Below are 26,015 nucleotides of genomic sequence, written 5' to 3'. Positions count from 1 at the left end.
CGAGTAACCAGGGGCGTCTGGCGTCTGTGGAGAAACTCAGAAACATCCTTTCTCCTTCTTTTTTTTTCTCTCTTCTATCTTGTATTCTTGTCTCCGTTTTGTCCTTTTGTGTACATCTATATAACATACTTCTTTTACTTGGCTGCTGGTTTTTGCTTTAACCGATGCTAGGGCTGCTGCGGCTCGCATTGGTCGCAGCATTTGCTGCCGGTGTAGTTTGGAAGGCTTATTGTTTTTTTCCCTTCAGCCCTTTTTGTTCCTCTCCTCGTTATTTAAGCGCTAAGTGTTTACAAGCGCTATGTGACGACAGGATGATTGTTAGAAAGTATCAAGTAGACGTGTGAATACCTGGGAAGGCTAGGTAAGCCCTTGATGGAAACAAGGAAAAAAACCGAAACCATCTACCATATTACTCTTCTTCCCTCTACTTAGATGCGTTATCTATCTCACATTAAGACTAAATACTCTACCCAAGCAGACTACAGAAAGCAAATCCTAAAAAGTAGAACATTCAAGCTTGTATTAAAGGATTGATTATCTCATTCCTACAGCTACATAAATAAAAATCATCATAATGTTTTATCCCCGCTTTTAGATAACCTGAGAAACAAAGAGGAAAATAGGTTTTTTGTTTCGTCATCATGTACTTCGTAGTCCAATTCTGACATCAAAGAAGGAGAGATAGAGATAGCTCCAATAGGAATGACTCCTCTTCTCTCTACCTCATAGCATGATCCAATACTCGTCAGAGATAACGATGCGTTACCCCCTGGACCACGACTCATATTATGAGTTCATGCGCTTAGGAGCGCTCCCTACGACCGCCGTTACCACCTTTGGACACAATGTCGAGGATCAGCTGGCGAGCCTCTTCGCATCCGTCCCTGGTGCCGACAATCTCAATGGCCTCATCCTTGGCCTGGTCACGGGGGACCTGGATCTTGGTACCCGTCTTCTTGCGGAGGTCGTTGATGGTGGAGCCACCAGGTCCGACAACGAGCCTGCAACTTGTTAGCATGACAATTCGAATATTCAATACAGATAGAACAGAACTTACCTATAGCTTCGTGGGTCGGGCAAGATGAGGTAACCAGTGGAAGAGGGCTTGGAGGCGGCCTCAATGGCCTGCTCGAGCCTCTGGCGAGCCTTCGGCAGGTTCTCAGCAGGTCCACGCAGAATCCAAGGGATGGTGGCTGAGGTGTCAGCACCCTCCTCTACAACATTGTTGTCGACAATCTCCCACGAGTGCTCGTTAGAGCCGTTGGTTGCATCGTCAGTGATCAAAGGCAGAGCCCCGTTTGCGCCCTTCCTGGACTTTCCAGCTTCGGTTTGAGCAGGCTTTGGAGGAAGCTGCTCGCCGCCGTGGTCAACAGTGACCTTGTGTTGGTTGCGAAGCTGACGGAAGAACTGGCCGTTATCCGAAATAGCGTGGTGGAGGTAGCGAGGAACCTGGATGGTCTCGCCTTCTTGGCCCTTGACGAGCTCAAGAATGTGCTCCTTGGCCTTCTCAACAGCAGCAGGCTCACCGGTAATTTTGACTTGATTACGGGCAGCGCCAGTGGTGGTTTGCTTGGGAATATCAAGCTGGATGTTGAGCTTAGATTCAAGAGAGCGACGAGTCTCACCACCGCGGCCAATCAGTAGGCGGTGCTTGTCAGGAGAGATATCGAGGGTCTCGGTAGTCTGGTTCTCAAGCGAGGCTACCTGTGCCTTGATAGCGGCAACAATCTTCTCAACAACGCTCTTGGGACCCTCTACACGAATGCTAGACTCGTCAGACTCAGCGCGAGGGAAGCGCACCATACGAGCCAAATCGCGAGAGTTGTCGGGACCACCAGCTGAGGTGACAATGGAGCGGATGTTGGCACCACTGCCGCCAATAAGGTTCCTGTGATGTTTTCTGTCGACTTCAAGAGTCTCGACAACGGTATCATCGAATTCCTGGGCACGTTGTTGCAGAATCTTTTTGGCTGCCTCGACCTGCTTCTTGGTTCCTTTGAGCTTGATCTCGGCGCGGCCAGAAGGATCGGCACCTTCACGAGCACCAGGGACATCAATCTGGCATCCAGTCTCGAGACGGAGGTTCTCCATTTCGCGACCACCGGATCCAATCAAACGTGGGATGTTGCTCTGCGCCACTGAAACAGTGTCGCTGTAAGAGTTGTCCATGATGTACTGGAGAAGGCTCAGGACTTCGTCACGGGCTTCGTCGGCACCCTTTCTAGGGCCTCGGACGATGACCTCATCTGGGTTCTGGCTGGGGCGGACATTCTTCTGGGATGATCCTTCGCCCGCGTCCTCGTCGTTCTGTGCTCGTCGAGGGAAGTTAATGCGCACACCGTAGCGGTCCTGCAGACGCTCGACTTGCTTGCCACCAGCGCCAATCAGGTCACGGTGGTACTGTGGCTTGACCTTGAGAATGTGGGTAGCTTCATCTTCGAGCTTCTTGGCCATGTCAAGAATGTCCTTCTTGCACTGTTGGGCCTTAGCTGAAGGTCCCTTGAGCTCAACCTTGCCATCGTTGATCTGGACATCAACATCATACTTTTGACGTAGACGTTGGATGTTCTCTCCGCCCTTTCCTACAAGGTGGCTTGCATATTTCTGAGGGTAGTCAAAAGTTGTGATGTGATTGCGCTCAAGCTCATCCTTTTCAGCTTGCTCAATGAAAGCAAGGATCTTGGCGTTGAGCTCATCAATAGCGTTTGTGGGTCCACGGATGGCAAAGCTGTTGTTTGACTGGCTATAAGGCTCAGGTCGTCGCTGACCAAACAGAGCCTGAACGGGAACCTGCTCTGGAGCAAGGCCACGCTGCTCATCATTGACGAACTGCTCAATCTTGCGGTGGAACTTGGGGTTGGACTCAAGGCCGCGAGACTCAATCTTTGGCTGATCCTTGGTCAAACCAAGAATGAATCGCTGGGCATCCTGCAGACCCTTCTGGTATGCCTTGATCTCGGCTTGGGATGGTGCACCTCGTGGGAGGTCATACTCGTCATATGGCGTGTTGCCTTCGTAAACAAGGACCAGCTCGGGTGACTGCTCGGATTCGTCTGGGAAGACAATGTGCACACCGTGGTCTTGCCTAACCTTGGGTGCGTTGCGCTGTCGGAGGAAGTCGTGGTAGAAGGGATCGACGTTCAAAGTAGAGAACCTGCTTGGTGGGTGCGATTGGAAAAGGCTCATGATATCAGTACGGGCCTTCATGCTGTTCTTTCCATCCTTGGCGTAGATTTCCCATCCAGTTGGCGCGTGACGGTCGGTAGGCGCGACAATGCTAGCTTCGTGCTTACGTTCGAGCTCTTCAAGGGCCTTTCGTTGACGCAGGTAGCGGGTCAGGTTGTGGGCGTGTGTCTGAGCGTTGGGGCCCTTGTGCTCACGGGCAGCGTCTGCGGTCGCCATGGTCATGCTGGCAGCAAGATCCTCGAGCTTGTTGATACCTTGCTCGATCTTGTCTGGTGGACCGACAATGTAGACAGTCTCGCTATCGTCCGAGTTAGGAGGCAGAACGATGCTACAGCCAGTCTCCTCCAAGAAGTCGTGGAGCGAGTGACCACGGTCACCAACAATGAATTGATGCCTACCACGCTCAATGGATCGCTGCTCGGTAGCCAGCTGTTGGCGAAGCTGCTGAACGCGACGCTCCAACTCAGCCTGGATCTGCTGGGCAGCTACACGGTCGCCAGAAACCTGGATGGGGAAGTTTGCCTGGGGAACAAACTGAGCAGGCTGGCCACGTGGGGCCACGGGAGGAGCCTGCGACTGCCAAGTGTGGTATTGAGGAATCTGGATGTTGACGTCGCGGCCTTGGGCAAGCCTATTGGTGTGGACATTGTTGGGGCCTGCGAGGAAGGGATAGAATTCGGCGGGGATGTCCTTGAGGCGCAGGTTGACAGTCGAGGTGCGTTCGTTGACAATAGCGTCAATCTCACGACGAGCCATTTCAGCAGTCAAGGCATTGCCCTCAATGTGAACATTGACCACAGTGTCCTCATCCTCGCCCGGCTCAGCCTTGGGGACCTGAATGCGGGCACCAGTGCGCTTGCTGATTTCCTGGATCTTAGATCCTTGACGACCGATGATGTGGGCACGGACGGAGGCGGGGACGGGGACATCGACGGATTGCTATAGACGGTCAGCTTTTGTATGGAATATGCTGTTTCTCATAACCAATGGACTTACCTTGGAACCAACCTCATTGGCAACTTCCTTGAGCGCTTGCCTGACGGCCTCGACAGAACCAGTGGCTTCGAAGATGAGGGCGCCGGGAGCCTGCTTGTACTCGAGGTTGGCCTTGGAGCGCCTGTTGATGTCACGGACGATTTCGTTGATGGGCTTCTTGAGCTCGCCGCGGGGAGCAACCTGATGAGATGCGAGGGAGATGCGTTCTGTGTGCTTGCCGGGGATGTTCATGGACGGAAGGGTGGGGCCACGGCCAGCGGGGGCAGAGGGGGCAGAGGCACCATTGCCATTGACGCCATTGGACGTGATCGAGGCAGGCTTCTTACCCCAGGTGGGCGCAACAGAAGCCTGGGCTCGGGGCTTAACAGGACCAAGAGCCGGGAAAGCCTCCTCAGATGACATGTTGAGAGCGGGCTTCTTCGGGGCAGCCGGGGCATCATCAGCCTTTTGCTTGCCAGCGGCCTTCTCGCTCAGAGGAGCAGAGGCATCGGCAGCCGAAGAGGACGGGTTGGCAGCGTCTTCCTCGTCGGGGACATCCTCAATGGTGACGTGGTGGTCGGCATGCTCCTGCTGGAGCTTCTGCGCCGGGGTGAGACCCTCTGCGGCAGAGCTGGCGACTGCTTCGGATGCCATTGTTCAGTGTAGACCGTTTCGAGTGGACCAAAGGGTATTCGCGTGGACGGTGGGTGGTGGGAATTAGGAGCGTGGAGCCAGCTTGGGTGGTTGCGGGCAGGGACAGAGTGGCCGGTTGACGGTGGTATGGTACGCGAATGGGGAGGGGAGGGGAGGGGAGGAAGAAGAGGAAGGACAAAGACGGTGAGGTGAGTAAAAGGGCAAGGTGGTAGATGGGCAAGGTGCTACTGGGGTTTTTAGTGCGTTGGCTGTGCGTAGCAGCAATTGTAATAGGCTACTGTCACTCAGCCAGGCAGAGGAATAGGTGCGCGGCCAGGGTCTCGGTAATTCACTTCAGGGTAGCGCAACAGGCCACGACGTATATTTGCAAACGGACGGAGATGGGCACAATTAAATACATGGAATAGACGGATACGACTCGACTATTCGTTTGTCTATACGGGCGGGGCTCAATGGATGCAATTGCTGTCGTGTCTTCGCAGCACAAGTGGCCGCCTGTCCAGAATGTCCTCGAACTTACTTGGACCCCTGCTTCCCGATTCCCCACCACTACCAACCCCGGCAAGCCTCACAGTAGGCTGCGCTAGTCCATAACCGCTAACCTCCGCATTCTCGTCTCCTGCGCCATCAACGTCTCCCGTCACTCGACTGCATATAATTTTACATGCGTTAAAAGTGCTTCTCATTCAGTCATAAGAAACTACTAACATACAGCTATTAAAATACCGGCTTTCTAGATACCAATCGCACTCATGAAAAGATAATAAATAAAAAAACAGTGGAAAACACAACGATCGACAGAAGTACCAATTAGCCAACAAAAAAAGAACAGAAGAATTTACTTATCCCCCTTAAGCTGCCTCGACTCCCAAACCGCCTCCCCATAACGCTCCTTAACCACCCAATCCCTATAACTCCCCCCACGAAACAACTTCTCCTTCCCCACCTCACAAACTACCTTGGGCATCCCCCCACCCTTCCCCTCCGTAACCATATCCATAAACTTCCTCTTACACAATTCCTTATCAAGTTCGAACGAGTACTTGGTCGGCTTACCCACTCCGCCCCTCACCTCGCGCATCTCGTCATCGATCCACACTTTGAAGACCCATTTGATGGGTTTCTTGTCGAAGGCGGTCAGCTGGTAGGTGAAGACTAGGGGTGAGTCGCTGGCTATTCTGGCGGGGGTGTGGTGCGAGCAGTAGGTGTTTAGGGCCCAGTTCCATTCCGTAACGGTGGGGTTGTGGAGTTTGTTGGCGGGACAGGCGAAGGGGTTTGCGCGGGTGGAGAGACCTAATGGTTCTTTTGATGGTGCTGTGAAAGGGATTTGTAGGGGTGAGGCTAGTGTGAGGAGTGCCCATCTAAGGATCATGGCATGCTTGAGCATGTACATTGTTGACTGTTCTTCCAGATGTGCGTTTTGTAGGGAGAGTTGGAATCAATTGATATACATATGGAATCTAGTCTCTCATATATTAAAATCCATGATACAGTTCTTCATTGTGAAATACTGCGCATCTCTCCTCTCCGTATTCGGGACTCGACAAAGGTGCAGCAAAGCCACGCAGACACAAAGAAATATAATGCCATCACGTTACATACCCCACAAACAATGGAAGCTAGCGGCTGAGCAATTAACACCTGATAGTTGCTACTACTAGTATCTCTCTTCTCAAGTCAGCTGAAAATAGCACCCAATACATCGAGTCTGACGAAACTTTAGGATACTCAGAAACCATCACTCCTCCTGTCCCCCGCAGCCCTCACTAAAGTAAGAAATAAGCCCACCCTCATTAAAAAAATATGTATCCCATACAAACCCCTCAAAAACAAAACCCCACTTCCATCTTCACCCCCCTCCCCACCTCCTTGACTCAACCCTCACACCCCCCCTCCTCCCGTTCCACCCCTTCACCCCCGTCTTACACGCCGCCTCCGCCTCCCCCCCTCTAAACCACTCCAAACACGTCCCCGCTCTCACCTCCATACTTCCTCCCCCCAGAAACCTGCCTTGCTCCCACACCGCACTCAGCACCCAGTACACAGGCTTTCCCTGCGCGTCAGTGAGACGGTAGGTAAAGACGACTTTTTCGTTGGGAGACAGCGAGCGGGAGGGCGAGAAGTGGCCCGTGCAGTATGTGGTGTAGGCGAGGCGGTATTGGGGGAGGGTGGGGAGGGGGGAGGAAGGGCAAGGTGTGAGTTTTGGTATTGGGGAGGCGGAGATGAAGTGCAAGAGCGAGAACAGGAGCATGTAGAAAATCTGAAGCTGCATTTGTAAAGCTATGGTTCAAGTAATTAATATGTATGTAGAGGTAAATAATTGCGAAAAGTCTGGGTTAGAAAAGGGAGGAAAGAAAGCCATATATACGTTCGTATACACTCGAAGTTGTATTCAAAGATACCAGAATGAGTCCTCAATAGAACCTTTTTTTTCTGAATAAAACAAAGTTCATGAATAACAACATGGATACTGCTTCCTTCTCACTCACTCAACTTTTTTGCTAGAGCAAATCTTTCCCCATCCCGCTAATGGCTTGTCGCACCAAGGGGAGAGCCAGTCATACAGAAAACACCATGTGTCCTACTAACATTACCGTTACCAATCCCTGATTTGCAATACGTAAGAAAGAAAAAGTGCGGAAAAAAGGGCAGAAAGAATAAACAATGATTGTTTGCCGGGGGAAACAAGATAAAATTGAAACCAAAACTACTGATATCGATCGGCCTTTGTTGAAATTACAAAAACAATGGTAGACAAAGAATCCCCAAATTTCCCACTTTTTAGCAAAAGACAATGAGGAAAACGGCAATCTCTAGCAACTCTCTTTTTTTCCCTTTCCTCGCGGTCAAACTAATCGAGCACATGCAACTTGTCCAAAAATATCTTACAAAAGATTCCATGGTATCTTCATTCTCGAGGCCACACTAACTCCATCCACTAATAATACCTAGTGCAACACTTTACAACTACACGATGTCCCGATCCACCAGTCCCTCAAAGGTCGCTTCTATCGGTAAAAGCCAGAAGCATCATCTCCTCCTACGGGCGGCGCACTCGGCACTTGCCCTCCTGGTCGATACGGAAGGTACCCTTGTGGCGCAGGACTAGAAGCAGTTCCCGGTGGGGCTGGCGGGGCGTATCCAGGTTGTGCAGGTGGATAACCATGTCCTTGTTGAGGTGGCTGCTGTGAATGCGATTCTGGCGCATGCTGATCATGTGGCGGTCCCTGTGGCGGCCCCTGTGGAGGCGGCGACGTCAGTTGCTCGTAAGGATTCTGCTGGCCTTGTGGAGGGCCTTGTTGTGGAGGATAACCGTTTCCTTGCTGTGCAGGCGGATAGTCGTATCCCTGTGGTGCTGAAGGACCTTGAGACTGGCTAGGGCCGTGGAAAGAGTTTCGGTTGTCTACAGGTGAATCGTAATGCGCTGTCGATAATTCCTGAGGTCCATAGCTTAGTGGTCGGCCGCCAACAGGCACTCTGCCTGGTGGTAGTGAGTAAGGATCAGATGGTAGTCCCGGTTGCGGGGTTTGCTGCGTCCGTTGCTCTCCAGGAGGCACCATGAAGAAGGCAGGGCCTGTCGATGGGGCCTGAGACGGGGGTGCATGTTGTGCAGGAGGTGGCCCGCCGTAGTTGAAACGACCCGGATCTTGGTGCGGTGTAGAGGATGTTGGTGGGTACGCCGGATAATTTGAGGGGGGAGGGGCATTGTATGCGCCATAAGCGGGACGACCACCGTATGGGGGTTGCTGTGGCTGCGACATGGATGCCTCTAGCATTGATTCGTAGTCTCGACGAGCCTTGATGAACTTTTCATTCAATTGTGTAAAGTCATCTAATACGGTTAATCTCCGAAGTGTCTGTGGGTGCCTACTGAACATACCTTTCTTCTGAGAGTACTTGCCAATGAGCTCAATCAGCTTTGGCCGGATAGCTAGGGTCGAGTGATAGAGTTCTGTAATCTCCTCATTATCTCGCGCATCACCACCACCAGGTTGCGAGCTGGTGCTCAACAGGGCAAGCAGCTTCTCTACATTCCTTATTTGCGCAAACACCTCGGCTTCATTCTGTGCTTCCCGTTCAAGTTCCTCGCGCGTCGGGTCTTGCAACTTCTCCACGTAGTTGAGCGGGAAAATACCAGTCTGTCCACGTAGCGATCCCTTCCACCAGTCCTTGTATACCGATTCGAGCACAGCGATGATGTCGCCCTTGCGGAACTGTAGTTCACCGGGTTCTGACGGCTGGAAATCGAAGAGCGCCCGTACTCGCGACACAGTTGCGGCGGTTGTGCCTTGAGGCACAGGCTGCGCTGGTTGTTCTCGTTGGGCGCTGGATCCGGATCCGCTTTGCTGAGGGTTGTTGGAACTGGCGGCCGTTGGAGCTGCGCCTTTAGACTCTCTTATCGACATAGCAAGAGCCATCTGTAGTTCCTCCTCCTCCTTCTGGCGCTCGGCATCCGAAATCTGTGTCTTTTGTGGCTTCGAGGGTGCGCGGAGGTTGGGATCTAATCTGTGTAAGCACCGCACCATTCAACTGCTATGGAGCCAACGTACTCTGTGACTTTAGCCTCATATATGCGCTTGACATGATTCCGAGATCTGGGTCATGGGAAAACATTTCGGTCCATTCTGCCATGCGCTCCAGGATCTTGGCCTTGACTTGCTGGTGTGTGTTGCGGTCGTTTGCGAGCCTTAGCAACGCCTCGGTGAAGCTTCGTGAGGCAAGCTCTTTGTGCATTTGGGCTCCGCAGTTCTGGCTCAAAGCATTTGCAAGCTCAAGGGTATAGAGTTGTACGTTAGCGTTCCGGTGTGCCAACCGCCTAATCATGGCAGCAACTGCATCTTTTGCGCCTGTGTCGGAGGATCCGACCTTGTCGCATACATCCTACAAGGGCGAGTCAGTATTCTGCAAGTATCCAAAGCATCGAGACATGTGGTTGCAGCATAGGCTCATTAGCGCGCGGGCTGTCGACCTTGCCGTCAACCCCATGACGTGGGTTGTGCTCGTACCAAAATGTATTCCCAGTTCTCACTCGTGAGGTTCTCGTCTGTAGCCTTGACCACGACATCATCGAAAATATTCGACTGTCCGCGAAACATGGCAGTTTACCCCGTCGCTTTGAGAGTTGTTGGGCCTGAAGTATGGACGATGTTCAAGTGCGGATGTTGCCTTGAAGCGGGTCAGACGACGGGCGGTAGTAAGCGCAATGCAGTACAGGGTCCGCTGGGCGAGTCTAGAAGATTAGCGTGTGCTGGCGTCCTTGAGGATCGAAAAAGAAATAGGTCTGTATGCTCAGTTTTTGTAGGTAGAGGTCTAGAAGGTAAAGCTCATGTGAACGCGCTGTCGTATGCTGAGAGGCTTGAGGCTTGGAGCTATCCGCCCGACAGGCGTGCGCCGCCGCCCAAGCAGTTTAGCGGGGGGTTGATGACGAACACTGTGGCGGTTACCTACTCAGCCACTCGGTCACGGGCCGCAGTCTTCATGCGGCAAACTACTACTGCATTCAATTCCACAGCAACCATGATGACTTTTCAGACAACTGCATTTACAGAAAACTATAGAATGTATTCGGCTTTTTCTTGTATGCCGAGGATGCCGCAAGGTGACAAGACTGTAGCCCCTTCCCAAAACGTATAGACACTAAAAATTGCAAATGGTGTATAAATAATCGTATAATGGCATCCGTCCCATGAAGCACAAACAAATGTGACATAATGACTCCCTCGATGCGTGCCTGCATCGATACTCGACTCTTTTTTTCTTTTGAAAAACACGACAACAGGTAGTGCTTGCCTAAGACACAACGGCTGAAACAAGACGGAAAGGATTGCTGACTCGGTCCAAGACGATCCACGGGGCTCCAAGTGAAGAAAAGCAGTATGAGGCTTCGACCTTTGCATACCGACTCTAAAGCCAACGTACTGCCCTGGCTCGGCTATAACGGCAAACTTGATCGTTTGGAATGCAGCCACTCGGTTTGGTGGCGTGTACTGCGAAGTATAACCCCAAGCGTCCGTTGTTTGCCCGGCGCCATCGAGTCGCTTTACAATTCTGCTGTCTTGCCATGCCAGTTGGTGAACGAGTTCGCATTCGTACTGGGCGAACTGTGACCGTTGTTCTGTAAAACAAGCGTACCTAAGTGCCGGTGTTAAAAACACTCTTTACCAAAACGAAACTTCACATGCCACCCTTCTTCCGCCTCTCTTCTGCTCTTGCCTTCCTTGCCGACTGCACCAATGGCGCTAGTGTGCTCAAAGGCTCAGCAGTTTGAATGAAGGGGTGCTATTAACAAGTCAGCTGTTGTTTGACCTTTTTTTTTGTCTGGTTCGCCCGACTCACCACTAAGAGATCGTGAGCACTAGCTCGCTTGTCCGGGTCAACCTTAAGCGAAAAGGCTAGGAAGTCGCGGAACACCGGTGACAATGCGTGTTCTTCCTTGATCGTGGGTGTTCCATTGGTTGCGATAAGCCAGAGCGCGCGCAGGGGGCTTTCATTCAGGTATGGCGGCTCTCCCTCAATCATCTCGATAGCCATAATACCAAGTGACCAGATATCGACCTTCCGGCCATACTCCTTGCGCGTGACAACCTCAGGGGCCATCCAGTACGGGGTGCCCACCATGGTGGTACGCTTGTTATGGCTCTCGTTGATCTGAGCGCAAAATCCAAAATCGGCTGTGTGGCATGTTAGAGCATGTCACATGTCAATCTGAACTTGTCACTTACTTAGCTTGATGTTTCCTTCTTGAGAAAGCAAAATGTTGTCGGATTTGATGTCTCGGTGGATGACGCCCTTGGAGTGTAGATGCTGCAGGCCGTGCAATGTCTGCCAGAATTAGCTCAGAGCTTGGGAACCGGGCACGCGTACTCACCTCTCTGCACACAGCGGCTATTTGACCCTCTGACATGATGTTGAAAGTGACCACATCTGTCAAGCTTCCGCCCTCCATGTACTCCATGACTACCCAAAGATCGCCCCTCAGCAAAAAACTATCCATAAAGTTGACAATGTTCTTGTGCTTGCTGTCTTTCATGACTAGGATTTCGTTGATAATCAAGTCTTTCTTGGGCTGCTGCTCCAGATTCATCTGCTTAATAGCCACGCATTTGTTGGTGTGGACCTCGAATGCCATGAAAACACCCCCGGAAGCACCTTGACCAATCTTGCTGAGGTTGCGGTATCTCTCTCTCGGGTCGGCATTGGTACAGATGGCATTGAGCTTTGCAACGATATCGGGTCCCTGGCTTTGTCGAGGCCTTTGGCGCGCCCGTGGGGCTGGGCCTACACGAGCGGGCTGCGGCTGCTGCGCTTGTTGCGATGGCAACGGGATATTCTGGGGATCCGATTGTTGCGCGAACACCTGCTGAGGCGTGGGCTGTACATGCACAGGGGCTGGTGGGGGCGCATGTGCCGGCTGAGGGGCTCTCTGGCTAACGCTCCTACTGAGGGGCGCCTTGGGCTGTTGGAAAGAAGCCATTGCCATTGCTTGTTGCTGCTGTTGCTGGTACTGCTGCGCGGGGGAGATGGTGGGCGGACCAGCTGGAGAGTCGAAACGCGGCGGTGTTCCTCCCGTTGTATTTGCTCGACTGCGTGACGACGACGAGCCACTGGGGCTCGCAGAGGGGGCGGGCGCAGCATAGGCGGTCTGAGGAAGGTCGTACTCCTGGCGAGGGGTCGTTTGTTGCGTGGCATTCGGGCCTGGGGCCGGGGGAGGGGGTCTGGACGGGGGAGCAACAGTAGAGCCTGAAGAAGCACCTGGGGGCTTGGGAGCTGGACGGTTCGGTACGAGGGCTGCTACATTAGTCTGAGGCAGGTTGGAGGCGGGCGAGGTGAGGCTGCGAGGAATTGGCGGGGGAGCGCGGGGGTTCTCGAAGCTAGACTGGTCGTTCCGTGGAAAGCGAGGGCTCTGCGGGGGGCTGAGTGGTTGGGCAGCACCGTAGTTTGCGGTATTGTTGTTGTTGTTGGCGGAAGCGGAGGTGGGAGTGGTGCTATTGTTGTTTTGGGCAATGTTAGCCTGGTAAGCGTATGCCTGAGTGTGCGCGGGGCCCATCTTGTCCCAGATGGTATCGTCCTCGTTCTTCTCGGCATTGTCCTTGTAGAAGTTGACCACATCGACAACGGCCTGGGGATGCTGCTTCTGCTCTTCCTGGGAGATGCCATTCTGCTGCAGCATGCGCTGCCATTCCTTGGGGAGGCCCTATGTGCAGTGTTAGCGAGCGAGGGATTCGAGGGTTGGGTTGGGGTTGGGCAAAGGTGGAGTAGCTCTGGAGAAGAGGAGGGGAGGGGGGGGCACGCACCGTATACTCGCCCGTCTGGTTGTCGATGCTAACGTGGGTGACGTGCATGGGGTTGGTGGGTGTCGAGATGGTCGGGCGGCGCGGGGAGCCCAGCATGCTGCTCATGAAAGTGGAGAAGGTGCCCTTTTTCTTTGCGCCGCCAGACAGACGCTTCTTTGCCGTGTCGATGATGGGCTGGGAGCCGGAGCCGCCATCGCTGTAGCGGTTGGTCTTGGGCTGGCCGGTCGAGGGTGGGGTGGTCGAGTCCATGTTGGAGGTGAAGGAGCGCGACTGTCGCAAGTAGCGGGCAGGTTGGTCGGTGTGCGAGTGCTGTGGGCCAGCGGGCCTACGTGGTGCGTTGGCGTTGGATGCGTTGAGGGCCTCTTCGACGATGCTGTTGAAGGGCTGACCGACGGCGGCCGGGGGCAGGTGGGCAACCGAAGGCGGGAGCTGGTAGTGGGCCAGATGGTCGACATGCGCGTGGTTCTGGTACTCGTGGACGGGCGTCAGCGAGGGGCTGCGGCGGAGTGACGAGGCTCCCGGTGTGGTAGCAGGCGAGAGCGAGGCCGCTGAGCCCGTGCCAAGGCCTTGATGGGGTGCAAAGTAGGATGCAGCACTCGGGGCACGCTTCAACGTGGTCGACTTGTTGTTCAGATAAGCGATTGGGGGATGGCGCTCCTTCTTGACCAGCCGCCTCGACGACGGCTTTTCTTCCATGTTGCCGGCTGCGCCCACTGGCTGCGGCGCGGACGGCGACTGGCGCAATGCGGGCTTGGAGTTTGAGGGGGTTTCACTGTGGCCGCGGCCGGACGAGGGCGGTGGGCGTGGTGGTGGTGATGAGGATGGAGAGGACGACGACGACGACTACGAGGGAGACGAGGAAGTCGACTGCGGGCTGGGGACGGCCAGGCGGATTGGGCGAAATGGGCGACGATGCACGGTGGACGGCTACGGGACATGCAGCAGCAGCAGCAGCAGCAGGAGGAGGAGGAGGAGTAGTAGCAGTAGCAGCAGCAGCGACGACAACCACAGCTCCAGCTAGCTGCGATTCTAGCTACGACTCCAGCTACAGGCGGGCAGCAGAAGAAAGATGGAGTCTCGGAGAGTGCATGGGCTGGATGGACAGCGACTGAGCGTGTGCTTTTGCCGCGAGAGGGTCGGCCATGTCCATGTCCTTGCTAGCCTCCAGACTGCCGCAATCTCCACCCAGGCGAAGACCACCATGCATGCCCAAAATGAGTTTCAGTCGGCCTTTCCTCTCATTTCCAGCGAGCAAGTAGAGCCGCCTCCACCGCCTCCTCGTGCAGCGTCCGCGTTTGACAGATAGCAGGCCCGAGCCAGCACGCAGCCCACGCCGGCTGCAGTAGCTCACCACGACGCAATACGAGCACTCGGCCGCCAGAGCGCTGTACAGTAAGTACTATATGGCGCTGCTGCAAGACGAGCGATGCGCCGTGCCTGTCCTGTACAGGAGCCGCCTAGGCCAGCCCACCGCTCCCACACCAACTCCCTCCTTTCACCCTCCCCCACTTCGCGCTACCTCCGTCGACGTATAACATGCCATCACCACTGCACCAGAGATCCAAACACCGGGCCTGGTGAAACGCGCCATGCACGCATCCGCCCTTACGGATGCAGGGCGCGCTTGCACCCAGCACAGCACCCCGATGCCTCTGCCCCCCAGCTGCCCACCGCCCAAAAACAACACATCCAGCAGCAGGCTCGGCCCGCATGTGTGTTATCACCATATGGATGCACATGCAGCCCGTAGCGACTATCCAGACGTTGCGAGCACAGCGTCATTCAACAACTAGCCCTCGCACTCGCGCCCGCTGCGTGGCGGCACCACCCTCGCCAACTCGCTCGATTGGCGCCTTCCAGAAGCCCGTGTACAGTGTGAGACGAGCTGGAATGCCCTGTGCAAAATCAAGCCTCGCCCAACAAGCATACCCCTCCCCTCGCGGCTACGGTCCATCTCCCGTCGCCATCGCACGCTACCGCTGCACCAGAAAAGAAAAACGTTCTGCCGACCACTGTCCTGGGACCACACCACATTGACTTTGCCATGCCAATTGCCTGTCCCGTACAAGCCCGACTGCGCACGCAAATTGCCTAATTACACCACCTGCTCCTCCACGGCTGGGCCAATCCCGCTGCACATATCTGAGACACCCGCTTCCCACCCCATGCTGACGATCGTCAAACAGTGACATTTTGCTTTCTTTGCTTCTTGCGCATCATGGCGCACAACGAGCCAACTGCCTGCGCGCTGCGTGCCACATGTGAGAAATTAGCACCTCTGGCCCGACAGAGAACACGGTGCCTTGCAGTCTAATCCCCCTTTTGAGCCTAGACGGCAATGCCACATGTAGCTGTGTCCATGTGTGAACCGGTTCATCAGAATACTACTACATAACATGCAAGGATAGCGCCACGCCCATGCACCTGATACATACTTACACAACGCCTCTACAGCGCTAGGGTGCAAGGTATTTGTATACTTGCTTACATACCACCCCAAGTCTCCAAACGCACACTGACCAAACGCTAAAACATCGAGTATAGCATAGATGGATATTGCTTACATTGTGCCACCATGTAGTCTATACGTATGCAACAAACATATCTATGCCGAACGATGATTATCCACTAGCCCCTCAAGTCATGTCATGGCAGAAATGAAACATGCATCCTTGTTACGGCAGTCCAAGTACCGCCTCCTCAATCTCAATTACGATGCTGTCTGCTCAGCCCTACCCTTTGTCTTCCCGTATGCACCCCCGGCCAATTTTCGCATCTCCAGCGCTCTCTTGTACGGCGGCGCTGTAGGAGGCTGCACAGGGTCCAGACTGACTCTGTCCTTGGGCAAATGATATGTAGCATCAGAGTCGTAAGCCGACAAGTCACCACATGCCAGAAACGGCGCTATCCACCGCTGACCTCCTTCTTCCATATCATCCTGGTCTTCGCTCTCGTCGCCAAGGTCAATCTCGATTGCCCCGTCGTCCCTGACTTTTCGCGAGACCCTGCTTTCTGGTCTGGGCGCATCGCACGGAGCGGGTGCTCGTGGTGTGGGCAGCTGCGTGCCCGCGCCAAGCGGTTTGTCCAGACTGGCCGTGAACCCTTTGGGAGGACAGAAGCCCTCGCACACGACAAACGCTTCTATGCTGCTCGCCCGACTACTCCTCGGCTTGGCCACGCGCACCCGCTCAAACACAATCTTCAGCTGTGCAAACAGCAAATCGACGTCTTTACCTCTGAAGATCTTGGCCACAAACTTGCCGCCGGGCTTGAGCACGCACAGGGCCAGGTTGAGCGCTGCCCACAGGAGCTGGCTCTGCACGTAAATGTCGAGGTCGTGGAGACCAGTGACGTCGGGCGCCCCATCGGAAATCACCAGGTCCACAGGTGAGGAGCCGCTCGTGGCCTTGGGGTCGTATGTATCGGGATCGAGCGCCTTGAGCATAAGGGGTATTGTTGAAGGATGCGTAATATCTGCGCGCATTGTCGTTACACCTTCCAGCGGACTCATGGGCTGCAAATCAATCGCAACTATCCGTACTCCTTCTCTTGGATTTGGTCTCTGTTCCTTGACTCCAGCATCCTGTTCCTTTTTCTCTACTTCCAGACCATCTTCCTTCTTCTTGTCCGCACCCAAAACATAGTTCCGTGTCGAAGCCTGCTTCTCCTGCCACCCCGCCCGTCCAAATTTTTCTCCCTTAATGAGCACACGGGATAGCACTTGGCTCCAGCTTCCTGGTGCAGCACAGAGATCCACGACTCGGGTGACGCCTTCAAACAAATTGAATTCTTCGTCTAGTTGCAGTAACTTGTATGCAGATCGTGCCCGCCATCCTTCTTCTTTTGCCAGTCGGTAGTACGCATCTCGCTTGTCTTTTGACGACTTTCCCATGGCTCGCTCTGGAGGGGCAATTCACACCACTTGTTCTTCCCCCGCCTTGGAGAATTTTCGAGTCAGTCCGTATGACTGGTGGTACAGTTTTTCTTGAATTTGCTTGTCCGCTGTCTCGGTAACTTTGAGGCCTTCGATGCAAGACAATTGTCGTTTGCGATACAATTACTAGATAAGTACCTGGCAGTCTGGTCCTACTCTTTCTTCCTATGTTTTTTCCCGCTGCCCAAATCTGGTCGTAATTTAGTCAATGCGGGAGTGAGTCGCACGTGAAGTGCGGACTAGACAGTCTGCAGGGCGAAGTGGGGCGGCGGACTCCCGAACGCCGACAGTTCTCCAAAAAAAAGTTTCCAGAGGCCATCGCATGCTTCGACCCTCGTGTACAAACACTTCCAATCGCAACCCCGCGCCACAATGAAACGCGCCCATGCTGCCCCGAAGAAGGCGGCGCACAAGGCGCACAAACGCCAGAAGGTCGATGACTTTCCTAAACCTCTACCTACCAAGACGAAACGCAGAGTGCAGCTCAACGAGCTAGGATGGAAGGCTGTTTCCATGCCTGATCGTTTGGAGGACACCGAAGGCTTCTACGGACTCGAAGAAATCGACGATGTTGAAATTGTAAAGGATCCTGTTACCGGCGCCTTCCATTTCGAAACTACAAAGACAGAAGACGAAGTTGCGCGTGATGTCGAGGAGGCATGGCAGCGCGAGGAAGACGAGGCTCGGCATCTTGAGAAGATAACTTTCGGGGAAACCCAAGAGGCCGAGAAAGATGAGGACAAGGAGTCTGAAGAAGATGAGGGTAAGGAACCCAAGGTGCAGGGAGAAGATGAGGAGTTGGAATGGGAAGGCTTTAGCGATGAGGAAATCGAGACTGAAACGCCCACGCTTGCGACGAACGGAGAGTCCGAGACAAGGAAAGAGACCAAGAAGGAGAAAAACAAGAGACTTAAGGAAGAGAAATTAAAGAAGCAGGAGCAGAAAAAGACAAATGGGCAAATGGCCAAGTCAAATGAACAAGATAAAGCGGACAACGACGAAGACGATGATGATGACGACGACCAATTCGATGCGGAAGGTGTTGACGACGGCGAGACATTTGGCCCTGGCGCCTTCGATATACTTGCAAATCAACCAATGGACGATAGTGACGAAGAAGACGTATCTGCTTGGGGAAAGTTGGACCTGTCTGAGGAAATGCTCGGAGCATTGGCGAAGCTCAAGTTTTCTAAACCCACCAACATTCAAACGTCGACTATACCCGAGATTATAGCTGGTAGAGATGTCATCGGAAAGGCTTCAACTGGTTCAGGAAAGACGCTCGCCTTTGGTATTCCCATTATAGAGTCATATCTCGCCGGTCGTGCAGCACCAAAAGACACCAAAGACAAGGTTCCGCTCGCCCTCATCATCGCGCCAACTCGAGAACTTGCTCATCAGATCAACGAACATCTGGTTAAGCTCTGTGCAAAAGGTGACTTTGACTCTCCGTACATTGCATCCATCACGGGTGGTTTGTCCGTGCAGAAGCAGCGTAGGCAACTGGAAAAGGCAGACATAGTCGTGGGAACCCCAGGACGGCTGTGGGAAGTCATCAGCAGTGGCCAAGGCTTACTCGCAAAATTCAAGCAGATCAAATTCTTGGTTGTCGATGAAGCTGATCGCCTGTTAAGCCAGGGCCACTTTAAGGAAATGGACGATATCCTCAAGGTACTCGAGCCTGACGACGAAGTAGATGAAAATGCAGAGCCAGCAGAAACACCCGAAGCCAACCGCCAGACACTCGTCTTCTCAGCAACTTTTGGAAAGGATCTTCAGAGAAAACTTGCCGGCAAGGCTAAATTTGGTGGTGACCAGATGAACCAACAACAGTCCATGGAGTATCTCTTGAAGAAGCTTCGATTCCGTGAAGAGAAGCCCAAGTTTATCGATGCCAACCCGACTTCACAAATGGCCAGTAAGCTTCAGGAAGGTCTTATCGAATGCGCTGGGCCCGAAAAAGATCTATATCTATACTCACTTCTCATGTTCTACACCAAGAAGCGCGCCCTCGTCTTCACAAACTCCATCTCAGCCGTTCGACGCATAACACCATTCTTAACCAACTTGAACCTTCCCGCCCTCCCACTTCATTCCAACATGCCACAAAAAGCCCGTCTACGCTCAATCGAACGCTTCAAAGAACGACCAGGATCCATCTTAGTCGCCACCGACGTCGCCGCTCGAGGTCTCGACATCCCCAAAGTCGAACTCGTAATCCACTACCACCTCCCCCGCGCAGCCGACACCTACGTGCACCGCTCCGGCCGCACAGCCCGCGCCAACGCCTCAGGCGCTAGCATCCTCATCTGCGCGCCGGAAGAAGTAGCTGGCGTCCGGCGTCTAATCGCCAAAGTGCACGCTCGCGCGGCCTCGGCCCCAAAGACCAAAAACACATCCTTCTTCATCCGCACCCTCGACATCGACCGCCGCATCGTATCCCGTCTCAAACCCCGCGCCACGATCTCCAAGCGCCTTGCTGACACCGTCATCGCCAAGGAAAAGAAAAACAGCGGCGACGATGTCCTCCGCCAGGCCGCTGAGGACCTCGGTGTCGATTACGACAGCGAGGAATTCGACAAGGAAGCGAAAGGCAAGCGGGGTCGTGGTGCCGGTCGCAAGAAGAAGGAGAGAGAGGCGAGTCAGATGACGAAAGCTGAGATGCAGGCGCTGCGTGCTGAGCTGAAGGCGTTGCTGAGCCAGAGGATTAATACGGGGGTTAGTGCGAGGTATCTTACCAGTGGCGGCATTGACGTCGATGCACTCATGGCGGGAGAGGGCAATTTGGAGTTTTTGGGTCACGTGGATGGGTTGGGGTTTGATGATGAGGACGTGGAGGAGTAAGGTTGACAGGAGGTTGGGATATATACCCCATTTTGAAGTATAGTTTACGAAATAGAAGAGAGAAAACTAAATCCATATGAGAAGCGTCGAGGCTTGACTTGAAGAATGGTATATATATATATATATATAGTTATAGTTATATCAAAGATGAGGGATGTTAAATTTTTATATACTTGAACAACGTATGGCTTATGGTTCAAGGAATCATGAGCTAGGTTCAAGGAGAATATGGAGACATATTTTTCTATGAGGCAGGAAATTACATATCGAACGAGTGTGCAGCAGTGATGCAACTGCATACTCTTCAAGCATCCCAATCTCTCATAAATGGCTAAAAGTTTTAACTTACCATGCTACTACGATATCACGGGATACTTGTCGTTTTACAGATTGTACAGATGAACGAACATTTGAATCACATCGGAGAATCAAGTCATAGGATACAACAGAACCCACGCACCTGTGACAATGCACAACAGACGGCATGCTTTGCATCCAGTATAAGGGTCCGGCAGTCGCTCAACTGATCCCTTGAATGACGGTTAGAAGCATATCAAGTTTGCATCTTGGAAAGAAAGATGAAAAAAAGGAAGTAAGCGTACATGTAATTCGAGAAGATTGACAAGCTCAAGCAGGGCTCCACTGGGAGGGAGGACCATCAGTAAAACGTCGCTAAACCTGTTGTACAGCCCTAACAGCCCCAAATCGCGGTAGTTTTCGTGTGTTTTGTTCCCTTCTCTTTCGCATCTCTGCCCCCCAAAAAAAACAAGAACCAATAAAAATATACTGTGGTAAGCTGCACCAGTTTTTTGGGAATCTCAAGTCGACACACCTTAACGCCGAAGACACAAGGGAGACACCGTTTTTTTCCTTTTACCAGCCTCCTCTTCTGCCGCCGCGACGACCTCCTCGTCCGCCACGGTAGCCGCCGCCTCCGCCGCCTCCGCCGTAGCCACCACCGCCACCCCATCCGCCTCCACTGCCTCGATCCATGTCACTGCCAGAGGGAGCATACGAGTTGCGAGGCGGCGCACGGTCCTTGAGTTCCTTGGACAGCGCCTCGTACGACTTGCGCATCTGGGCGTAGCCGAGATGCATCTTTCCGTAGAAATGGTCTGCTAACCGACGATCGTTGTCCAGACGGCTGAGGTATGCACCGCATACATCGCACACTTGGAGTTTCTGGTGTCCCGAAGGGCCGCCCGTGTCGGAAAGGGCCCGTAGTTCGCGCTCGCGTTCCTCCTTCTCGGCCTTCTTGTAGCGGACTTTGGTGAACTCCTGGACGGCCATGTTGACCATGCCTTCCTCGCCCATTATCTTGATTTCCAGCATGCCGGATTCGATGGACTTTGTGAGTTCGTTGATTGCTTTGAGCTGCGCAGGTTGTTAGCGTATACATTCAAAACTCCTCGACGGGGTCAGGCTAGGCTACTGACAAGAGCGTTGGTCTGCCGGATCTCTTCAGGCGTCTTTTCTAGGCGGCGCTGGGCCGAATCTATCTTGCGATTACAGGCGTCAATGTGATGCTGCATGTCGCGCATGTAGTCAAACTCGAAGCCCCACTTGCGCTTCTGGTCTGCGTCGGCCTCCTGGTACTCGGTCTTGAGCGCCTCATTGTGGACTTTGGGACAGGGCCCCAGTTCGTTCTTGGTGTTGGTGAAGAGATCGTGCGGGCAGTTGCCGACTAGATACGAGCGACAGACCTTGGGGTCGGTAATGCTGAGCTGGGGCGCGCGCTGGTCGGTTCCGTTCATGAGCTGTTCGCCCATGAGCTGCTCTACATCGTGTGTTAGGGTTGGTATTTTCTCAGGAACGATTGGGTTTGCATACCGAGCAGCCTACGCGTCTCTGCTGCAGCCATAATGTAATCTGTCTAGTATTAGTTTCCTGTTGTCGTGATGTGGAGGAGAGCTTGAGGTGAGGTGACGGTCAAAAGAAATCGCGACGCTGCGACCGCGGTAATGCCAAGTACGGTTGGTCTACATGGACTGCGCTTGACCAATCACATGTGGGGCGCCCTTCATCACCACCACCCTCACCACCCTCACCATCCTGTCCGCGTAGAGAGCGCTACCATGCTGCCATGCTCTCGTCTTTCACCATACTGTTACTCAATGCCTTAATTACACTTGTGTCGGCAGGCTCCGACTACAGTGAGCGTCTCCTCCTTCGGCCCCTGCCACAGAACACCCTTCTGGCCTCTTTCAACTTCCGCAGCAACGAAAGTGCGGCTGCCTTTGAAGCACAAAACTTTCGCTATTTCCCGCGCTCCTTTGGCCAGATTCTACAACATGCGCATGCCAAGGAACTGCACTTGAGATTCAGCGTCGGAAGATGGGATGCTGACAACTGGGGACAGCGGCCATGGAACGGGGCGCGAGAAGGAGGCACGGGCGTCGAGCTGTGGGCGTGGGTCGAGGCAGCGACTGAGGAGGAGTATGTCCCGTATATACACAGCACTCATCAAATGCTAACCGTGTCTCCAGAGCATTTGCCCGATGGCTGAAACTCACCAATGCCTTGTCTGGCCTCTTCTGCGCCTCGATAAATTTCATCGATGCCACCAAAACCATACGCCCTGTCATGTCCTTTGACCCAGAAGGTCAGCATGGCAATTCATCCAACCTCCACCTGCTCCACGGCACCCTGCCTCACGAAGTTGTCTGCACTGAGAACTTGACTCCCTTCTTGAAACTGCTACCCTGTAAGGGGAAGGCTGGTGTTTCCAGTCTTCTTGATGGACACAAGCTGTTTGATGCTGCATTCCAGACCATGGCGGTAGATGTTCGTCCTGCATGTAGCGAGGGCAGCTCTACTTGCTCCATAGAGATGGAGCAGAGCGTGGACATGGTCTTGGACATTGCGAGAGCGAAGCGCCCGAGAGATAATCCGATCCCACGGCCTCTTCCCATCGAGCAAATGGAATGCGACACTTCCAAGGGCTACAACGCGCATGATACTTGCTATCCCCTTAACAAAGGCACTGAGCTTCCCTGGACCCTCGAGGAAGTTTTCGGAAGGCCGCTCCGGGGCGCCTGTCCGTTGATAGATGAGAACATAGACGAGGCCCACAATGTTTGTATCAACATGCCACCGGAACGCATCATGGAAGTGAAGACAGAGGGCCAGTTCACAGAGAGAAAACTGGCATCGGACACTCTCCGATGCTTCAAGCTTCCTACAGGCCAGAATTTCGACCTTGCTCTCCCTGAGCAGAAGATGAAGACAGGTTTGGTTCGCCCAGATCCACCCGTTTTTGCTGCAAGATCCATCAACGGTCACGGTCAGGAGCGAGGTAGTATTCAGGCAGTCATCCGAAACCCATCCAAACAACAAGCAGTCGAGGTCGTTTACCTTGAGTCTCTGCCCTGGTTCATGAAGCCGTATCTGCACACACTACGCGCTCATGTTGACACTACAGATCAAACACCCATCAAAGAGACATATTACCGACCAGCAGTTGACCGCAAACGAGGCACTCACCTCGAGCTACGCATGGTTATCCCACCTGACTCCACGCTCACCTTGACCTACGACTTTGAAAAGGCCATTCTGCGGTACACAGAGTACCCGCCAGATGCAAACCGAGGCTTTGATGTCGCTCCTGCTGTCATCCGCGTCCTGTCCCCATCATCCGGCGACAACAAGGGCATCTACATCCGCACAACCTCGTTGCTTCTTCCCCTGCCAACACCCGATTTCAGTATGCCGTACAACGTCATCATTCTTACCAGCACAGTAATGGCATTGGGCTTTGGAAACATTTTCAATTTGCTCGTAAGGCGCTTTGTGGGTGTTGACGAGGTGCCAGCCACGGGGGTGGGTGGCCTAAAAGGTATCATTCAGGGCAAGATACTCAGACTAAAGGGTCTGCTAGGTATTAAATAAACAATCAGATGATAGATATTGTAGAAGAATATGTAAAGATTTGTCTCTTTTTTATAGAAAAAATGTCTCGAAATGATGAATAAGTAGGTGATGGTATTGTATGCATGTATTTACAATGCTCTAAAACAACTGCAAATCGGGTATCCCTTTTACTTCTCCCTTAACCATTAAAAAAGTAACACCTGTTCCCGAATTCCCTCATATCATAACGACAGCCATGTCGTAGGGGACTGACAAACCCTATCCTACCCTTTCCTTTCCGGATTTTCAGCAGAAACCTACGCCCCGTAGCCCCGAAAGTTCTCACACGGGAGGTAATTGTTCTCAATGAACGCAGAAGCAAATCTGATACCGTAAACGCCATCCCACACCTGCTCTGTCTTAAACGGCTCCATCTTCGCACGCACAGATCCCTTTACATTCTCAATACGATTCGGCGCCGTACTCAAACTCGTGTTAAACAGGCGAATCATATTATCGCACGATTTGCCATCTGCAAAAATAATCTGATTTGTAACGTTGACGAAGAAGCCCAGCGGGTACGGCGCCTCGGTCGTGCTGTGGAATTGTGTGTCTGCACACGCGGCCCCGGACTCGACACTGCGGCCGCTGTAGGAAGTAGTGCCAGGGTTCGGGGCGTTGGGGACGGCACGGTAGGAGTTGCATGTGGGGTCAAAGGTAGAGGGGTAGGTAGTTGTGCCGTAAGCCTGTGCTCCTTGGATAGCGGCGGCGTTGTCGGCAGACATTAAGAGGGAGGGAACCCATTTGAAGGATGTGGAGTTGTCGCCTAGGAGGTCGAGGAAGGGGAATTCAATTCCTGCGCGCTGGTTGGGGGGTTAGTGGGACAGTCAGGTGAGCAATAGTATAGGAAATTAAGCTTACTGAGAAGTCTGGGATTTTGAAGCCTGCGAATTGGATGTCGTGGTCGTGCACGGCTTGGACGACGGCGGGGTACATGTCTTTTGGGAATGCAGGGAGGAGGTGGCGGTATGCGTGTTCCAAGATGCGGTATTGTGAGGGAATCAGTTGGCGTGCGAGATCCAGTGGGATAGGGACGATTGAAACTGTGCCATTGAGGACCCCAGTAGCGTTGTTTGGATATGTCGATGCAATTGGGTTTGGCTGGTCTTCCGATTGACATGTAATTGCGGCAACTGCGTCGAGAGTGGTATTCAACGGTGTGCTAGCGCTGCTGGCATAGCGGATAGCCAGTAAAGACAGAAAACTGAGCAGAAAATACTGCCACCACGATTGCTGCGTCTGCATCTTGGACCGTTGGATTGTGAGGAGTGCAAGTACAGGGTGGCACAAAAGTGCGAGATCCAAACAGGTACTTATCATCGTTGCTTGACCGAAAGTTTGTAGAAGGACCGAATATAGCGCTTACTACGTACGAAAGGAAAGATGGGTTAAGTCGTATCCGGGGAAAACAAGGTTATTCACGTAGACTAATATCGGAGGGAAAGAAAAAAACGTGATAGTGAGAGCTCTAAAGAAGGATTGTCATCGTTCGGCAACGCATGAATCCGCGCCACTAAAAGTGCCTCAAGATGCTCTGGACTGGAAACGTTGACAACCGCAAGCCTACGGGAACACTGACGCCGATGGAGTCGGTACCCTACCGCAAATCATAGGCGTGTCCGCGAGGGTGCTTGGGGCAGTCTTTCGCGACAAAGCCGTGTTAGTGCCATGGAAGCTCGAGTATCCGAAACGCAGATCGATTAGGCTCACGAGGTCACCGACTGTTTTAGCCCCGGTGCTCACCCTTTCCGCGTGCAAAGTATTAGCCTTTGGTCTAAGAAGCCCAGCCTTGGTAGAAGTTAATTACGATCCGCCCAATGCGTCATGAGGGCGTGTATTGTTGCCCTCGGACGGATGCTCGGTGCAAAGTGTGTGTCAAGGAGTCTTCTTTCAGGTTTCATGACCTTCGAGATGGATGTGGGGCTCGTGGTACGTGCGTTGTTAGGCTAGCATGAGGCAGGGGTCAAAGGCTGACTTCCTATCATAAGCCGAGTCGACTTTTTTGCTATAGTAATACCTCCGCGGATCTCCTCCTAATTTTGTGTCCATGTGTTATAAAAAACCAGGTTTCAGTTCAACAATTGGAGGCATTGGACTTGCGCAAGTATTGTGTCTCTTGCGTAAAGGAAACATAGTTGTTGAGGCGCAATGTTGAGACTGACAGGTGTTGAACAATGATCCTAATACTGTAGTGTAAGAAAGTTTAAACGGGTGGCATC

At 53.1% G+C, this 26,015-nt stretch overlaps 9 protein-coding genes across 9 annotated transcripts; 2 read left to right on the top strand and 7 right to left on the bottom strand.

Annotated features, from left to right (window-relative positions):
* Positions 1 to 488: 488 nt before the first annotated feature.
* COCSADRAFT_143061 (uncharacterized protein) lies at positions 489 to 5,171 on the bottom strand. The gene is made up of 3 exons (XM_007702069.1): positions 4,183 to 5,171; positions 1,058 to 4,125; positions 489 to 1,001 (listed from the first exon to the last, which is right to left on the bottom strand). The coding sequence occupies exons 1-3, from the start codon at positions 4,813 to 4,815 to the stop codon at positions 803 to 805; spliced, it is 3,900 nt and encodes a 1,299-aa protein (XP_007700259.1). The 5' UTR covers positions 4,816 to 5,171; the 3' UTR covers positions 489 to 802.
* Positions 5,172 to 5,528: 357 nt separating this feature from the next.
* On the bottom strand, positions 5,529 to 6,301 carry COCSADRAFT_357503 (uncharacterized protein). The gene has a single exon (XM_007702068.1). The coding sequence runs from the start codon at positions 6,206 to 6,208 to the stop codon at positions 5,654 to 5,656; it is 555 nt and encodes a 184-aa protein (XP_007700258.1). The 5' UTR covers positions 6,209 to 6,301; the 3' UTR covers positions 5,529 to 5,653.
* Positions 6,302 to 7,403: 1,102 nt separating this feature from the next.
* On the bottom strand, positions 7,404 to 10,155 carry COCSADRAFT_190567 (uncharacterized protein). Its single transcript, XM_007702067.1, has 4 exons — positions 9,822 to 10,155; positions 9,366 to 9,696; positions 8,696 to 9,316; positions 7,404 to 8,647 (listed from the first exon to the last, which is right to left on the bottom strand). Exons 1-4 carry the CDS (start codon positions 9,909 to 9,911, stop codon positions 7,824 to 7,826), a joined length of 1,866 nt encoding a protein of 621 aa, XP_007700257.1. The 5' UTR covers positions 9,912 to 10,155; the 3' UTR covers positions 7,404 to 7,823.
* A 695-nt stretch (positions 10,156 to 10,850) lies between these two features.
* On the bottom strand, positions 10,851 to 13,991 carry COCSADRAFT_325807 (uncharacterized protein). The gene is made up of 5 exons (XM_007702066.1): positions 13,110 to 13,991; positions 11,684 to 13,009; positions 11,538 to 11,637; positions 11,152 to 11,486; positions 10,851 to 11,094 (listed from the first exon to the last, which is right to left on the bottom strand). Exons 1-5 carry the CDS (start codon positions 13,803 to 13,805, stop codon positions 10,990 to 10,992), a joined length of 2,562 nt encoding a protein of 853 aa, XP_007700256.1. The 5' UTR covers positions 13,806 to 13,991; the 3' UTR covers positions 10,851 to 10,989.
* A 1,533-nt stretch (positions 13,992 to 15,524) lies between these two features.
* Positions 15,525 to 17,240, bottom strand: COCSADRAFT_37069 (uncharacterized protein). The gene has a single exon (XM_007701670.1). It carries the CDS (start codon positions 16,999 to 17,001, stop codon positions 15,820 to 15,822), a length of 1,182 nt encoding a protein of 393 aa, XP_007699860.1. The 5' UTR covers positions 17,002 to 17,240; the 3' UTR covers positions 15,525 to 15,819.
* Positions 17,241 to 17,378: 138 nt separating this feature from the next.
* COCSADRAFT_37068 (uncharacterized protein) lies at positions 17,379 to 20,143 on the top strand. The gene has a single exon (XM_007701669.1). The coding sequence runs from the start codon at positions 17,416 to 17,418 to the stop codon at positions 19,885 to 19,887; it is 2,472 nt and encodes an 823-aa protein (XP_007699859.1). The 5' UTR covers positions 17,379 to 17,415; the 3' UTR covers positions 19,888 to 20,143.
* Positions 20,144 to 20,481: 338 nt separating this feature from the next.
* On the bottom strand, positions 20,482 to 21,811 carry COCSADRAFT_143046 (uncharacterized protein). Its single transcript, XM_007702065.1, has 3 exons — positions 21,718 to 21,811; positions 21,324 to 21,664; positions 20,482 to 21,261 (listed from the first exon to the last, which is right to left on the bottom strand). Exons 1-3 carry the CDS (start codon positions 21,746 to 21,748, stop codon positions 20,761 to 20,763), a joined length of 873 nt encoding a protein of 290 aa, XP_007700255.1. The 5' UTR covers positions 21,749 to 21,811; the 3' UTR covers positions 20,482 to 20,760.
* Positions 21,812 to 21,906: 95 nt separating this feature from the next.
* On the top strand, positions 21,907 to 23,820 carry COCSADRAFT_143044 (uncharacterized protein). The gene is made up of 2 exons (XM_007702064.1): positions 21,907 to 22,323; positions 22,374 to 23,820. Exons 1-2 carry the CDS (start codon positions 21,971 to 21,973, stop codon positions 23,773 to 23,775), a joined length of 1,755 nt encoding a protein of 584 aa, XP_007700254.1. The 5' UTR covers positions 21,907 to 21,970; the 3' UTR covers positions 23,776 to 23,820.
* Positions 23,821 to 23,841: 21 nt separating this feature from the next.
* On the bottom strand, positions 23,842 to 25,409 carry COCSADRAFT_37064 (uncharacterized protein). Its single transcript, XM_007701668.1, has 2 exons — positions 24,658 to 25,409; positions 23,842 to 24,599 (listed from the first exon to the last, which is right to left on the bottom strand). The coding sequence occupies exons 1-2, from the start codon at positions 25,039 to 25,041 to the stop codon at positions 24,054 to 24,056; spliced, it is 930 nt and encodes a 309-aa protein (XP_007699858.1). The 5' UTR covers positions 25,042 to 25,409; the 3' UTR covers positions 23,842 to 24,053.
* Positions 25,410 to 26,015: the final 606 nt, after the last annotated feature.

This window comes from Bipolaris sorokiniana, assembly GCF_000338995.1.
Source record: "Bipolaris sorokiniana ND90Pr unplaced genomic scaffold COCSAscaffold_7, whole genome shotgun sequence".
NCBI lineage: Eukaryota > Fungi > Ascomycota > Dothideomycetes > Pleosporales > Pleosporaceae > Bipolaris > Bipolaris sorokiniana.
Note: the sequence above shows the minus strand (reverse complement) of the source record. Positions and strands in the feature narration are given on the sequence as shown.